The sequence below is a fragment of the Tachyglossus aculeatus genome, chromosome X1 (assembly GCF_015852505.1).
Source record: "Tachyglossus aculeatus isolate mTacAcu1 chromosome X1, mTacAcu1.pri, whole genome shotgun sequence".
NCBI lineage: Eukaryota > Metazoa > Chordata > Mammalia > Monotremata > Tachyglossidae > Tachyglossus > Tachyglossus aculeatus.
The window spans coordinates 123,105,628-123,121,424 of record NC_052101.1 but is presented as its reverse complement, the minus strand read 5'-3'; the positions used below and the strand labels follow the sequence as shown (position 1 = coordinate 123,121,424).

At 58.8% G+C, this 15,797-nt stretch overlaps 1 protein-coding gene across 1 annotated transcript; it reads left to right on the top strand.

The window, feature by feature from the left end:
• The first annotated feature begins 1,076 nt into the window (after window positions 1-1,076).
• On the top strand, window positions 1,077-13,672 carry MAP1S (microtubule associated protein 1S). The gene is made up of 7 exons (XM_038772962.1): window positions 1,077-1,260; window positions 5,001-5,102; window positions 6,438-6,520; window positions 7,106-7,246; window positions 8,800-11,731; window positions 12,229-12,458; window positions 12,808-13,672. The coding sequence occupies exons 1-7, from the start codon at window positions 1,077-1,079 to the stop codon at window positions 12,961-12,963; spliced, it is 3,828 nt and encodes a 1,275-aa protein (XP_038628890.1). The 3' UTR covers window positions 12,964-13,672.
• The last annotated feature ends 2,125 nt before the right edge of the window (window positions 13,673-15,797 follow it).

The following is a 15,797-nucleotide window of genomic DNA, read 5'->3' as shown; positions in this document are numbered from 1 at the left end:
AGTGGCAGAGCCGGGATTAGAGCCCATGACCTCTGACTCCCAAGCCTGAGCTCTTTCTGTGTCACCCTTGCACTTGTATCTGTACCCTTAGGCATTTGCTGTTCACCCTACCCTCAGTACCACAGCACTTAGGTACATATCTGTAATTTATTTTCACGTCTCCCTCTCTAGACTGTCAGCTCCTTGTGAGCAGGAAATGTGTCTACCGATCCAGTTCTATCATACTTTCCCAAGTGCTTAGTACAGTGGAAACTCAATGAATACTCTTAATTGATCAATAATAATGATAATTGTGGTATTTGTTCAGCACTTACTTTGTGCCAAGTACTTTAATAAGCCCTGGGGTAAATATAAGATCATCAGGTCAGACTGTCCCTGACCCCCATGGGACTCACAGTCTAAGGGGGTAGGGGGGGAAGGGAAATTGAAAAGAAATGCGACTTCAAACACACACACAGACTCTCTCTCTAATTGGGGAAGTAGTGGTATGTTGAGAGCAGAATATGGAGGGCTTCAAGGCCTTTTCTCTTGAATCATTTTCGTCCCGGGAATCTCTCCTGGGACAGGGGCAGAGGGCGTGGAGGTGGCGGTAACTTCCCTTCAATCCAAAACACCAATCAAGCCACCGAGACAAAGAAGCTTGGGGACTCTCATGGCCTGCGGGGAAACAGGGGTGGTTGCTCCTAGCTTATGGGCAATTTGGAGAGAAGCTGTAATGAATGGCCTAAGATCCCCTCAGTGCTAACCACCAGTCTCCGTGCCTACCCACGACCCCACCGAATGTCCACGAATCGCTTATCTATTTCCACCCCCGAGGACGTTCCCTCCACCCAGCTCTGCCCCTTTAAGAGGCGGGACCGCCCCCCCTCCGGAAAGCAGCCTGGTTCTCCCCGCCGATTGGCTGGAGATGACATCACTAGCCGACTCTGGAACGAATAAAGGAGGTAGCCGCGGGGGAGGAAGGACGGGGTACTTCTGATAGAAGGAGGGTGGCACGAGGCGAGGTGGGTGGGGCCGGGAGGGAAGTGGGGAGACGAGCGGAGCTTCTGCTCCTGACGTCACGGCCGGTCCCGAAGATGGCGGCAGCGGCGGTGGTGGCGGCAACGCCAGCGGCGGGGGCCGAAGCCCGGGAGCAGCTGCAGCCGCCGCCCGAGCCGCAGCCCGGCTTGGGCGAGGTCCGCTGCTCTCTGTTGGTGATCGTGGGTGGGGAGTGCAGCCGGCCCGGCCTGCTGGACTATGTCCTGGCGGAGCTGGAGCGAGGTGAGGTCCCGGGAGATTCCCCGCTCCCCCCCCGCCCCCTGGGAAGAAGGCAGGCATCCACGATCCTTCTCCCGCAGCCTGGAGGCTTCGCGACTTACGCCCACCCGCACTTCATGGCCACGAGCTGGAGCGCGCAAGTCGGGCACCCTGGGGGACGCTTAGGGGGGATCGGAGGTCCGAGGGGAGGGGGCGGGTATGGAGGTCGTAGTACGAGAGACCCGGTAGCCCCTCTTCCACCCCTCCTCGGTGTTCTTTATCCGGCCTGGTCTGTTTGCAACGACGACTTCTTCGTACAATTGCTCCTTGCCTCCCGTCTCTCCGCACGGACCTGCCCCTTGGGTCCCGGGCTGGGTGGGCTGAGAGTCGAGGGTCCCCTATCCCCCCCCCCCCCCCCAATCTCCCCCTGCCCCCGCTCCGCAGGGAATCGGGGAAGGGGCGTGATGTTGCTAGAAAGACGCGGGCGGGAAGAGTGATTCCTGATTTAGGCTCGAGAGGCTGGGGGAGGGGCCGGCTGGGGGTGATGAGCGGGGAACCCCACCCCCCCCACCCCCCCCGCGTTAGGGAGAAGCAAGCTGGTGTCGAACGCCTTATTCTCTGGGCCCCACGCTACTGAGAGGGGTGCCGTGTCAACTGAGGAAACGCTTTCTTCCAGCCATCCGGGGGTCTGGCTCCCATTCGTCTCCCTCCTCCCCCGGGGCTCCCTGGGGAAGGAGCTATATTGAGGGAGAAGCCTTCGGGCCCTGGAGGCCATGAGACCAGGGGCGGTGGGGGGAGGAGGTGGCCACACTAATGTGGAAGTCATTAAAGCTGCCTGCTCAAAAAAATAAAATTAAGCAATAGATTTAAGCAACATCACCACCAGTCTGCCCTCTACCACCCCCCAGGCCTTGTTGGCCCTCCCCCTTCTCAATCCCCTCGCCTCATGACTCTTCTCCAGGAATTCTGAGTCTACGTTTTCTGGCTGTGGGGAGAGACTGACTCGCATTGGGTAGCCCTTAGCTGCCATCAACCCAAGTGTGTGTGTATGTGTAGGGGGTCTTTTGCCTCTGCTTCAAGCCTCTTTGACCTGGTCATTCCCTGGCCTCCAAGACCTTGAGGCAAAGCAAATTGGACTCATTTTGGCTTTTGCTGTCCACCCCAGTGTTCCCCATGGCTGTGACTTGCAGCAGTTGCCCCCAGTAGCAGGCAGTGGGTGGGGCACAAGGCAGTAGGCCACTGTCAGATGGAGTAATTAAAAAGTGAACATTTCATCCTTAAATTCTTGGTGCTCAGGGCACAAGGCAGTAGACCACTGTCAGGTGGAGCAATTAAAAAGTGAACATTTCATCCTTAAATTCTTGGTGCTCCCCCTTCTTCCCTTCCTCCCCCGGTCCCAAACCGACATTCTACTTAACCCTGGACTGGGGTTTCTAGTAAACAGGCCTCGGGAGAGCTGCCACTGTGTGGGACAAGGACAGGAGTGGGCACAGATCCCTGGGTGCTCCCCTACTCCACCCTCCCCTTGCTGCCTCCTATGGCCATAGCTGTCCAGAGCCTGCCTGCGGGCTGACTGGGTGGGGCAGACAGGGCTCAGGGCGTGGAATCATTTCCTCCCCAGCCCCATTTCGGGCAAAAGGGCCATAAGGAACCAGCACTGCCAAGAAGACGGGCTCATGTGTGGGCAGGCAGTTATTGCTTTCCCGGCCCAGGGGAAAGGAAACAACCTGGTGTCAATCAGAGGTGGAGGAGCAGGAGTGCCTGCGACCTTGGATATCCACTCCCGGGAGCAATTGCTCTAATTGCTGCTTGTAGGGGATCAGGGGAGGTAGGGGCACGCCCCACCCTGCGGGGTCTCGGCTCTGGCCCTGCTCCTGCTCCCTCCCTGGTGAGTCATAGCTGCAAGGTGCACAGCTGGATAGGCACCTGTCCCAGAAGGAGGCCACTCCCTACCTGTTGGGGATCTGGCCAGAGCCCCAGGCAGATTGCTTCCGGATAGCGACCTTGTGCCCAAGGTTCCTAAGCACCCTGTCCCTTCCCTGCCTGCCCCTCTTTGCCACTATCTCTCCCCCTCCCCTCTCCACCAACTAGACTATACTAGAGTATAAAACAAGCACTGAGCTTCTCTGGATATGCTACCACCTTCCCTGTGGGAAGCTTAATATTTATATTTTTAGGTAGTTGTTAAGCACTTACTGTGTGCCAGGCACTGTACTAAGTGCTGGGGTGGATACAAGCAAATCATGTTGGACACATTCCCTGTCCCATGTGGGGCTCACTGTCTTAGTCCCCATTGTACAGATGAGGTAACTGAGGCACAGAGAAGTGAATTGACTTGCCCAAGGTCACACAGCAGACAGTGGGGAGCCAGGATTAGAACCCATGAGCTACTGACTCCTAGGCCCGTGCTCTATCCGCTACGCCCTGCTACTTCTCAAAGTTTGGGATCTGCATCTAAGTAGTAAGCTCATTGTGTGCAGGGAATGTGCTTACCAACTCTGTGTGCAGGGAACATGCTTACCAACTCTTGTAATTTTTTTTTTTAATGGCATTTGTTAAGCACTCAGTATGTGCATATCAGGTTGGACCCAGTTCATGTCCCATATGGGGCTCACTGTCCTCATCCCCATTTTACAGATGAGGTAACCGAGGCACAGAGAAGTTGTGATGTACCCAAGGTCACAGCAGACAAGTGGCAGAGCTGGGATTACAACCCAGGTCTTCTGACTCCCTGCCCATGCCCTTTCCTACTAGGTCACCCCGCTTCTCTGGTGTACTCTCCCAAGTGCTTAGTACAGTGCTCTGCACACAGTAAGCACTCAATAATTGATTGATCCACCCCACCCTACTGGGTTTTCTGGCCACAACCCTGGTCTGAGCCATTCATTACCAGCACTGAGGCAGCAGTGGGTTCAGGATGTCATCTTCCTGGTGACCTGGCCTTCTGGGGACACTCTTCTCAGGGGCTTGAAGAAGGCAGAGTGGGTCTGTGTCCAGCATGCCCCAGTCCAATTGCTTGCATATGACCAGGGGTTGACCATGACTAGAGGGAGGGGATGATCTCCCTCTCTTGGGTTCTTCACCACCTCCTTCCTGCCAACCTTTGAGATTGGGCCTCCTGGGTGAGCTGGTGGCTGTGCAGACTTCAGGCTGAAAGGGCACACTCCTCACCCACCCTTCTCTCCCTGCCTTGTAATGTAGGGGTGTCTGCTTCATGTGTCCTCAGTGGTGGCCAATGGTGAATGAGGCTGCTGAAATGAGGTCTCTTGGAGGTGCTTCTGTGGTTTTCCCCTCATTGGCCTCATGGTGACCTCATAGGGGATCTGGTGCCATGACTCATACTTTGAGCCCATGAGGGTGATGTAGTAGGGCCTGGGGTTTTAGGAACATAAACTTTCAGGATTGCCCCCTCCCTCCTATCCTAGTGGAGATGGGTCAGGGAGGGAGGAAGGAAGGGGAGCCTACATTATTTTTTTTTAATGGTATTTAAGTGCTTACTATTTGCCAGGCACTGTACTGAGCACTGGGGTAGATTCAAGATAATCAGGTTGGATACAGTCCCTGTCCCACATCGGACTCAGTCCTAATTCCCATTTTACAGATGAGATAACTGAGGCACAGAGACGTGAAATGACTTGCACAACATCACACAGCAGACAAGTGACAGATGAGATTAGAACCAAGGTCCTTCTGATTCCCAGGCCTGTGTTGTGTCCACTAAGCCGTGCTGCTCCATGGTCACACTTCCGTCCTGCTTCCCCTAGGGATCCTCTCCTGGGACATTGACCCTGTGTCCTGCAACCTGGACGAGCAACTGAAACTGTTTGTCTCCCGCCACTCAGCCACCTTCTCCAGCATCGTGAAAGGTTTGTGGGTGTGTGGGTGGGTGTGACCAAGCCAGAGGCCCAGTGGACCGACACTCTGTTCTGCACCCCCAAGCTGGCCCTGTTCCCTTGCTAGGCAGAGATCACCCAAAACCACACCATGGCAACCAATTTAAGGCCCATCTGGACGAATGGCATTGGGCTCCTCTCTGATAGTCATCATATTTGTCTCTAAAACCCCCCAAGCCACCTCTCCCTGCTCCACAGGGCTCACCCGCTCTGCCAGCCTGCTTGGGAGATGTTGGGGAGGGGGATGGGCTGCCTGCTCCTGGGCTTTATGGGTGAGGTCCATCCAGATCAGCTGTGCCTCCTGGGTCATATGCTTCCCCTCTTAAGTAGAATGAGCTGGGCTGAGCGGGCCTCTCCATCTGAGCAAATTGCTTGGCCTGGGTTGTGCTTCTTCAGGGACACTGGGTACATCCGCTGACTTCGGGGAACAGGGTCTTCCTCTGAGTTCTCTTGTTCCCTCCATCCCCTGAACCTTTGGGGCGCCTACCACATGCTGGGCAGCGGCTAATATTTTGCAGCAGCCACCGGGACCTTGGTGCTGCCATCTGGGCTCTTTTTGAAGGTCTGGCCACCCTGGGCATCGGGCCGAAGTTTCCCGATTAAGAGAAATCCCAGCTTGGTCTGGGCCAAGGGGCAGGGTGGCCCCCTCCCCGGTTCTGGGGGCGGAGGCAACTTGTGTGTCTGCTGCCTGGAGGTTCTCTCCTGTGGGGATAAACTTCCCTCCCTCCGTCCCTCTTGGTGGGTGAAGTGCTCCCAGGAGTAGGGGCTGAGAGGCTCCGAGAGCCAGTCAGACTGTTTGCCAAGGTGGTGTCGGGGAAAGGCCAAGGGACACTGGAGGACCTAGCTGTTTGTCTGGGGAGAGAGAGGAGGAAATGGAGTGACAGGCCACACCACCTGTGCCCCAGGGACTGAGGGACCCAGGCTCTGCTGAGAGCAAGACACCGTGTTGGGGGTCAGGAAGGGAAGCACAGATGACAGTCTTTCCTGCAGGGCTGTGCTCTCTCCCTGCCCCACAGGAAAGTGTAGTTCTGCTCCTAAAACGCTTCTGCGACCCGGGCACTGGGGAATAGGGGAGGCATTGAAGTTTCAGTTTTCCAGGAGGGAGACCAGACTACACTGAGTCCTGGGTCCCAGCTCCCCGCTAGGGTTTTTGTCGACTAAGCTACCCCCTGGGGAAAACCCCATTTCTGATGCAACCCCTTGCCTACCGTCCTGCCCAGCCAGGTGATTAGGCAAAGAGGGAAGGCCACCTCCCACCAGCTTGGGGTCTGGAGGGTCCTTACCCCGGGGCCCCTCTCCTCACCCCAGGTCAGAGGAGCCTCCACCACCGCGGAGATGTCCTGGAGACACTGGTGCTGCTGAACCCTTCGGACAAGTCCCTATGTGATGAGGTGGGTGGGTTCGGGGAAGAGGGCACCCCCCACTTGGGGCGGGGAGGCTGGGGCTCACTGGCTTGATGGGGACGCTTGACTGCTCCCTCTGGGAACGTGATGGGAGAGGAAAATGGGGAGCGAGAGGCAGACCCCACTGAGGCTGCAGGACTTGCTCCCCTCTTCGTCCTCCTGAGGCCACCCGTTTAGGGTGTTGATGCCTGAACCCCAAACCTCAGTGCATGGGGAGGTGAAGGGCCAAATGCTCTGGGTGTCTGGTGGGGGGCCAGAGGAAAGGCAGTGTGGTTTAGAAGGAAGAGCCTGGGTCTGAAAGTCGGGTTCTGATCCTGGCTTGGCGACCGACCAGCTGGGTGGCCTTGATAAAGTCACTGAACCGCTCTGGGTCTCAGTTTCCTTATCTGGGGAATGGGAAAAATAATGCCTGTCTCTTCCTATCTCACAGGGATGGTGTGAGAGCTACCTGAGATCACTGATGCGAAAGTGCTTTGGAAGAGTCCAAGGACCCAACTCAAGGTATTGGGGAGGTACTGATGTTGGTGCCTAACTCTTTGCTCTCCTTCCTCTCTCTCCCCATCCCTCCCACAGCTCCGGAACCTTCTCACCGACTCCTCCAGCTACAAGCTGCTGGTGTTTGCGGGCCCCTGTGTGGAGGAGACGGGGGAGCTCCTGCTACAGACTGGCTGCTTCTCCCTCCGGGACTTCATCCAGATCTTCGCTGACAAGGAGGTGGGTCTGGAGAGTGGGGTGGGGGCAACCGAGGCCCTGGTCAGGGGCCCCAGGAGAGGCTGACGGAGAATCTCGGGTGTCATAGGGTGGGATGACACTTTAAAGAGCAGGTGTTCCGTATGTTTTCCTCAACCCAACTTGGTCTCCAAATTAGCCTCCTTCCCATAGCTCTCCTATACCCAAAACCAGCCACTGAAACTGGAGGTGCCATAGACTGCCCTCTGCTGGCCGGTGCAGCGGCTAGCTCCCTTGGGTCCAGGTTGCCTGGTTGGAGAGAGGGTGGGGAGGACTTAAGAATGGCCATAAAGTCCATCTGTCTCCTCAGTGGCCCCGGCTCCCGGGACTGGTGGTAGAGCCCCTCAGGGTAGGCAGGTTCCTGAGGGGGTCTGAGCCTGGCTTGGAGGGGGCAGCCCAGCCCTCCTGGGCCCTCCCTGTGGGAGTGGACCGTCTGTGCTGACCTTGGGGCTTGCTGGCGCTGAAGGTGGAGGGATTTCTCTGGCAGGCCCCGTTGGCTGGCCTCCCCGACCCCACAGCCAGCAGGAAGCTGCATTCCTTGCTCCCGCTGAAGCTATTGCCTTCTCCTGCGCCTGCCCCCTCCCCATGCTCTGGCCAAGGGAACAGAACCCAAATTGTGTAATAGTTGACTTTGGCATCTTCAAAGCAATTATCTCCCAGCCCTCGAGACTTGGCTTCGAGGGGAGAGGTTTCCCCTAGAGGTGTTGGGGAATGTGCTGGGAATGGCCCCGTGTATCCTCGGGGGTATTCTGAGGGGTGGGGGGGGGAGCGTAAGACTTGGTAGGTAATGATGCTGTTGAGATCTTGAGGAGTGGTGGGGTAAGGGAGAGATATCCTCAAGGGGGTTAGGGGTTAGGCGGTGGGTGGAAACATGGTGTAGCTTTTCTCTCAGGGATCTGAAACCAAAATCTGATTTGGATAACTTCTCATGTAGGGGTGAGGAGAGGTCTCCAGCAACTGTCTCCCCTCCTCAAAACTTAGAGGCCTCTGCCCGACCTCAGTCCCATTGTGTCCTGCCATCCTCCCCAAGGGAAGGGGCAGGGGAGTGACGTTAGCCCTTGGTAGTGTGGAGCTGGGCAGTCTGTTGCAGCTCCTTCATTCTCATCCGCATCACTAATGAGTCTGCCCCAAGCTCCCACAGTCGGGGCAGAGCCTTGTACCAGGCACCCTGTGAGAGAACAGACCCTGTCCCTGCCCTCAGGGAGCTCCCGATCTAATAGGAAAGATAGAACAGGTCCACGGGGCAATCTGGGTCCAAAACCCATCGTAGCTCTTTATTCAGCATTTACCTACTGTGGGTGCGGAGCGTGGTATTGAGCACTTGGGGAGAGTGGACAGTAGAGAGCCAATCTTTGTCCTAAAGGAGTTCCCAGTTGGACAGATGGGCTAGGGATTGGTGGGATGGGTGTCATTCACTCCCTTGACCCTGCCCGTCATGTTCCCTCAGGGGCCCGGAGAGGTGGAGGTTGAAGAGAGGGGGGCAGGCAGGGCCTGGGCTGACAACCTCCCTGTCGCGTTCTCTCCCACCACCAATCCAGATCGGGGAACTGCTGAGCTCTGCTGACCCCTCAGTCCGCCTGAGCCTGACCATCACCTGCCCAGACTTCGGGGAGTGGACGGACCCCAGCCTGGCCCAGCACAGCCTGCAGGACTTCATCCAGCTGCGCCTGAACCCACCGCAGACCCTACCTGGCTCGGAGGGGCTTCAGGAGTTCCTGGAGTACCTGTCTGAGTCCCTGGAGCCACCGTCACCCTTCGAGCTGCTGGAGCCTCCTGCCAAACTGGGATTCCTGAAGCTCTCCAAGCCCTGCTGCTACGTCTTCCCCGGCGGCCAGGGCGACTCGGCCCTGTTTGCCGTCAACGGCTTCAATGTCCTGGTCAACGGTGGCTCCAATGCCAAGTCCAGCTTCTGGAAACTGGTGAGGCACCTGGACCGGGTGGATGCCGTGCTGGTGACCCACAGTGGCACTGACAGCCTGCCCGGCGTCAACAGCCTGCTGCGGCGCAAGCTGGCAGAACAAGAGGAGGAGCCGGTGGTGGTGGCGGCAGCGGCGGCGGCGGCAGCGGGGACAGCGGCTGGGGCAGCCGCCCAGGGGGAGGATTGGCTGAGAAACCTGATATCGCCGGAGCTGGGTGTGGTGTTCCTGAATGTGGCGGAGCGGCTACGGGGGGCCCAGGGGGACTCGCGCCTGCTGCGCAGCTGTGACGAGGTGAGCCTGACCCTGGGCTACTTGGAGCGGCTGGGCCTTGAGGCCGTGCCACTCTGCCGGGGGCCAAGCCCAGCTGAGCCCACTGTGCTCTTCCAGAAGATGGGCGTGGGGCAGCTGGACTTGTATGTGCTGCACCCGCTCAAGGGCAGCAAAGAGCTGGAGTTCCTGCAGCGCCACTGGGCTGGGGAGGCCGGGCCCCGGGGGCCGGAGCCGCTGCCTCTGCCCTGCCTGACGTCGGTGTGTGCCCTGTTGGTGTGGCACCCAGTCAGCCCCACAGAGAAGATCGTGAGGGTGCTCTTCCCCGGCTGCACGCCTCCGGGCCGTGTCCTGGAGGGGCTGGGCAAGCTGCAGCACCTGGCTTTCTTACGGCAGCCTGTGGTCACCCAGCGGGACCTGGCGACCCCCAGGCCCAAGCGGACAGAGAGCAAGGAGAGTGTCAAGTCGTCGACCTCCCGAGGTGGCCTGCCCGAGGGCCGCAGCAGTGTCAAGGTGGCACGCCCGGCGGCCAAGGAAAAGCCCAAAGGCCCGGCCGAGGAGAGGGTAAGGGCCAGGCCCGAGGCCGAAAGGGCCAAGCCGGAGGCGGAGAAGGCCAGGCTCCGCAAGGAGAAGCCTCCGCCCACCAAGAAAGAGGCCCGCTCGGAGGAGCGGCCAGGCCGAAGAGAGGACGGGGTGCCGGCGAAGGAGACGAGGGCCAAGCCTGTCCGGGGGGAAACTAAGAAGGACCCCAGCGCAGAAGAGCGCAAGGTTGGGAGTGTGAAGCCTCCCATCCGGGAGGTACGGCGGCCCCTCCTGGGGGCTGCCGGTGGCCCGAAGAAGGGTGGTCCCGGCGCCAGGAGTGGCGAGAAGGCCTTAGCCAGGGTGCCCAAGAGGAACCCCATGGTGGCCACAACAGGTGGCTCTGGGGTGGGGGGCCCTGAGGGTGGGGAGGGGGCGGCCTCCTTGCCCCCAGGGAGCGGCGAGGGGGCCGCTGTGGGGGAGAGTGGTCCCGAGAGCCTTACCCGCTTCCGCGGCGGGGATAGCAGCCCCCTCCATGGGTTGGGGTCTCTGTCGCCCCTGGTCAAGACCCCCCGCAGTGAGCAGAGTGTGATCCTGGGGATGACCCCTCCTGCCGAAGTGCTCCCCGACTCCATGGGGGAGCTGGGTGAGGATGCTTGCGGCAGTTCTGAAGAAAAGACCCTGGAGATGATGTCTCCGGCCAGCTCGGAGCACACGCCTTCCCAGCCCTCCTCCGAGGCCTATTCAGGCCCGCCTCGAGCCCCTGGCTCCTGGCGGCCCCCCGAGAGTGCAGAGCGCCTGTCGCTGAGCCCCTTCCGGGAGGAGGGGCCCGATGTCTCCCCAACAATCACCACCCCTTCGCTACCGGCCGAGGTTGGCTCGCCGCACTCCACGGAGGTGGACGAGTCGCTTTCCGCATCCTTTGAGCAGGTGCTGCCGCCCGTGAGTGAGAGTGAGCCCGCACCCCCGCCCCTGGGTCCCACCCCAGAGCCTGAGCCGGGCAAGGCGGGCTTGAGCTTGCCCCTTCGGGGCCCCCATCCAGCCAGGGATGGCCCGGCCCCCCGCCGGGGGCCCCGTTCGGACTCACCCCATGATGTGGATCTGTGTCTGGTGTCGCCCTGTGAGTTTGAGCACCCCAAGTCGGCCCTGTCACCCTGTGCTCACCCGAGCCCCCGGGACCTGTCCAACGACAGCAGTGCCCTGTCCCAGGAGCCGGCCCTCCGGCCGCCAGGGGGCCTCCCTGACGAGACTCCCCCCACCTCAGTGAGCGAGTCACTGCCTACCCTGTCAGACTCAGACCCACCCCCTGCCCTGGAGGCTGGGGGCGACCCCTCCCCAGCCCCCGACTTGGGGCTGGAGTCGGATGAGGACACGGAGAGCTTGGGCAGGGCCCGGGACCCCCCTTCGGCCCCCATGAAGGATCCACACCCGCTGCCCGCCCAGCCGGGCATCTGCATGGTGGACCCTGAGGCCTTGGCCCCCGACTTGGCCCGGCGGCGTCAGAGCCTCAGTCGGGCCCGCAGGCCCCTGTCCGGGGTGGGCCTGGGTCCTGCCTCACTGAAGGCTGAGTCTCTCAAGCCTCCAGCCTCGAAGGCCAAGATGGCAGCTGCCCCCCGCCAGTCGGCAGACCGAGGGGCCCGGGCCCCCAGCACAAGAAGTGAGCAAGTGGACAAGGGTGCTCGCCCTGGCCCCGACGCCCGCAGGACCCAGGCAGGGTGGGGAACGGGCAGTGCTGGGGGGAAGCCTGCCTCCCGGGCCACCTTGGGTAAGTTTATTTCTGTGTACCTTTTCCTCCTCCTCATTTTCCCTCTCCTTCCCTCTCTCCCATTTCACACCTTAGACCAGGAGGCAGCATCCTTGTGCCCTGAGCTTTGGAATTGTGTTTGTCCCTCCCCTCCCTGACCCCTTCCAGTCTGATATTGCCCAGCCCACTGATGTATACTTTCCCCTCACCCCTCTGAGAGAAACCGAGGACCCTCCAAAACCTCAACACCCTGCCCCCTCCTCCGGAGCTAAACACAAACTACCAGGATAGGACTTGGGTTCATTGGGCAAGGAGGTTCGGTTAACATGGGGGCTCGTCTTACCCACTGCCCCTTTTCCATAGCTCAGGCACTGTGCCACTCCCTCCCTAATCCTGGTCTAGGAGCTCGGGGGGTAGTCAGTGTCAGCCCCGGTGTGCCCATTAGACCCAAATCTCGAGGGGGTGTGCTCAAGGTGGGGAGAGACATGCTCGTTGATGGCCCATCTCTCCACCTACAGGGTCAACATCAGCCTCAAGCAGGGTGGGGGCCCCTGGCTCCCCCGTGTACCTGGACTTGGCCTACGTGCCCGGTGGGAACAGTGCCCGCCTTGTGGATGAGGAGTTTTTCCGCCGGGTGCGCTCCTTCTGCTATGTCATCAGTGGCGACGACCACGGCAAGGAGGTGGCTATGAAGGGCATCCTGGATGCGCTGCTGGCTGCCAAGCAGCAGTGGGAAAGTGACATCCAGGTGAGGGCCTGGGGCTTGGTCTACTGGGGGCAGCTGGCGTTTAGGGAGTGGGGAGGATGAGGAGAAGAGGATGGGGGCAGGTTCTGTGCGTGGCCTCTTGAGCCTGGCCCTCGGAGGGCCTGGGACAGGGGCAGGCCTAGTTGGGTGATGAGACAGAAGGCCAATCCCAACCCCTCCTGCCCAGTGCTCCTGGCTTTTGGGGACTTTGTACCCCTGGCAAAGCTGACCCCAGTCCCTTGGCTCAAGAATGCATCCTCTCACAGCACCCTTCTCCTCATGTGGGATGGGGATAGTCTGACTGGATGATCTTATGTTTGGCACTTAACAAATACTTGGTGACTATTATTAGGTGATCCTGATCCCGACCTTTGACTCTCCGGTGATGCAGGAGTGGTACCAAGAGACCCATGAGCAGCATCAAGACCTGGGTATCACCGTCCTGAGTAGCAAGAGCACAGTGGCCATGCAGGATGAGACCTTCCCTGCCTGCAAGGTGGAATTCTAGGTGGTTCCCTCATCCTCCTCTGCAACCATTATCCCTCCCCAGTCTAGGCTGCCACGCACTGGCACTGGAGTCCTCGGGGTGTCCCCCTTGGCCCCAAGAGCAGACTTTGGTGGGGGAGGGGGAATGGGGGATGGGGACCCATTTAAAGGGGCCAGTAAAGTTTTGTTTTCATGCTTCATTTAAAGCTGCTCCATGCTGGGAGGGTTGGTGTGAAGGGAGAAGGGTGCAAGGGGTGGCAGAAGAGCTAAAGAGGAGAGACAAGAGGGCAAAGTTCATTTACTCTTTTTCCTCACTCCTGAGCTTCAACTAATGCCACTCCCACCCCAGTTCATAACTCTAATGATCTCATCTCCCCTGCCTCCTTCATTCCCTCACTTCTTGGTGCTCCCCCAGGCTTGCTTTCCCATAGCCTGGGGCAGGAGACCAAAAAGCAACTCCTTCTCCCACCCCCTTCTTGTAGCATAAAGGAACCAAGCACAAGCCTCCCCTCCCCCAAAACACTAAGCTGTTCTGTGTCTGACAGGCTTTCGGCTTTGATGTGATATTTGTCCTTTGTGCAGAAACCAAAAAACAGCCTCCTTCCCCTCTCCTCTGCCATGGTGCTGAGCTCAGGGAGCAGGAGTAAAGGAGGTGGGCTGAAGGGGTGTGTTCCTCCCATCCCTTTGACATGGGGCTCTAGACTGGAGCTATGCCTCTGGAGGTGATATTGGGTGGGGGGGGGGGGGGGTGGCGGGGGAAGCATGCACTGTTACCTTTTGCCTGTTTTTTGGGGGGCCGAAGCTGCTTTTATAGAGTTGGGGGTGGGGGTTGGAAGACAGAGGGTGGGGGTGTTCTTGGTGCGCTTGTTCTGTTCCCATCCCAATCCAGTCAGTCTGTCCTTCCCTCCCTCCCTCCCACCCCCAAGATTGTAGGTTGATTGTTTCTCCTCCAGTCTCCCTGTTCCCCTGTGCATCAGCAGGGGCCTGTGACTGCTGTAGCCATTAGCCCTGTGTCGACTTGTCCTCTCGCACAGAAATGTTACGGTTTTTCGACCATTCTGAGATAAAAGCATTAAAGAGAGATTCATTCCAAGCCCCTCCCCCTCCACCATTCTGCCTCCTTCCTTGTGGCTAAAGGGAGGGTGGGAAGAGGGAGAAGCTGGGGCATGGTGGAGGTGGGGCTGGGTGGGTCTGGAGCCCCCATGCCAACCCCTGACTATGCCTGAGTAGTGGCAATGGGGACTGCTGTTTGGATCATCTTAGGGGCGGTTGAGTTTGGAGCATATGTGGGGCTGGTGTGGGCACCACCTCCCCCTCCCCTCCCCCAACCCAGGCCCTTCACAGATAAGCTTGACTTCTTACTGCGGTCCCTCCCTCAGGCTTTGGGGCACAGCATGTGCTGGGTAGGGGCACTCTGCTGGCTAGCCCTGGCCTGTTGCAATCTCCTCCAGCATAGTCGTTCCAGGGAAGACGGTAGGGTGAGGAGGAAGAGGGGAGAGGCGTAGGCTCCATGTAGCAACAGGTTGGTGTGGGGGTACAATCAGTTTGGACACAGTCCTGGCAGGGGGAGGGGTTAGGGGAGGGTGGGTGGCAGTTACTGTGCTATAGTGTCCATTGTGGGTTGCTGAAGGAACCTTGCTCAGAGAGCAGTTAAGTGTGTGTCATCCCCCCCACCCCCAAGTTTGGTCACGTTCTGGGGAGGGGAAGGAGTGGGCAATAAGGATGTTCTGGGTTTGGCCAGCTGTCTGGCCTCTGTCATCTCAACTTTCTATAGGGAGGACTAAAAATAGGCCCGACTTGGTCTAGGGCTGGGGGTGGTGGATGCCACTGGCCCTGGCTCTGGCTTGCCCACCGTGGGCCATCTGTTCTGCTTCACTTGTCAGCACTGATGGTCCAAGGTTTGTATGGGGCCGAAGGAGGACAGCTTTCTTAGGGAGCTAGTATGAAGGCAGGAGAGGATCGTCCCTCTTCCACCACTCAGGCAAGAGGTGTGGGGAAGCTGGTTTCTGGGCGGGGCTGGGTGCCCTCCATTCTGGCCCCCCAGGGACTCACATAGTAGGCAAGTTACAAAGGAAGGTTCCCCTGCACAGTGCAGCTCTGGCCCTATGGCCACCCAGCAGCCTTCCACCACTTCCTCTCCCACCTTATACCCTGAGGGGAGGCCTTTTGGCCCGCCTCAGGGATATGGCCATGGTCATTGCAGGGAAGTATCTCCTTCCCTTACACTCTCATCCTGCCCCTTCCTCCTTCAGCCCTAGTGAGGGGGAGGGTGGGAACTCCTGGATGGGTGGAATGTTTTATGAATGAATGTTAGGGGTAGGAAACATCTGCCAATTCTGTTGTACTCTCCCAAGTGCTTAGTAGCGTGCTCTTCACTTAGTAGTGGCTCAATAAATACCATTGATTGATTGAACAGATGGGAATAGACCACAGGCCCCATTTCTCCCATAAGTCACGGGCAGGTTCTGGGTACTGATGCTGGGAAAACGGAACAGTGCCTGTCTCACTATTTGAAGTTGGTTTTCCAGGGAAGAGTGGGGCCTTTTATATATATACGCATACCCAACCCCCACCACTCACTCCGTTGCAGATGAAGCGCTGAAGTCTAGGGTCTCCGGGCCACATCCACCTGCCCTTCCCCACATTTGCTCCCTTTCTAGCTGGTCTACCAGCAGACCCTACGAAAGAAACCGTGTCATCACGTGGCTTAGTGGAAAGAGCACGGGCCTGGGAGTCAGAGGTCGTGGGTTCTAATCTCTGCCCCGCTGCTTGTCAGCCGTATGACTCTGGGCCAGTCACTTAACTTCTCTGTGCCTCAGTTACCTCATCTGTAAAATGGGGATTAAGACTGTGAGC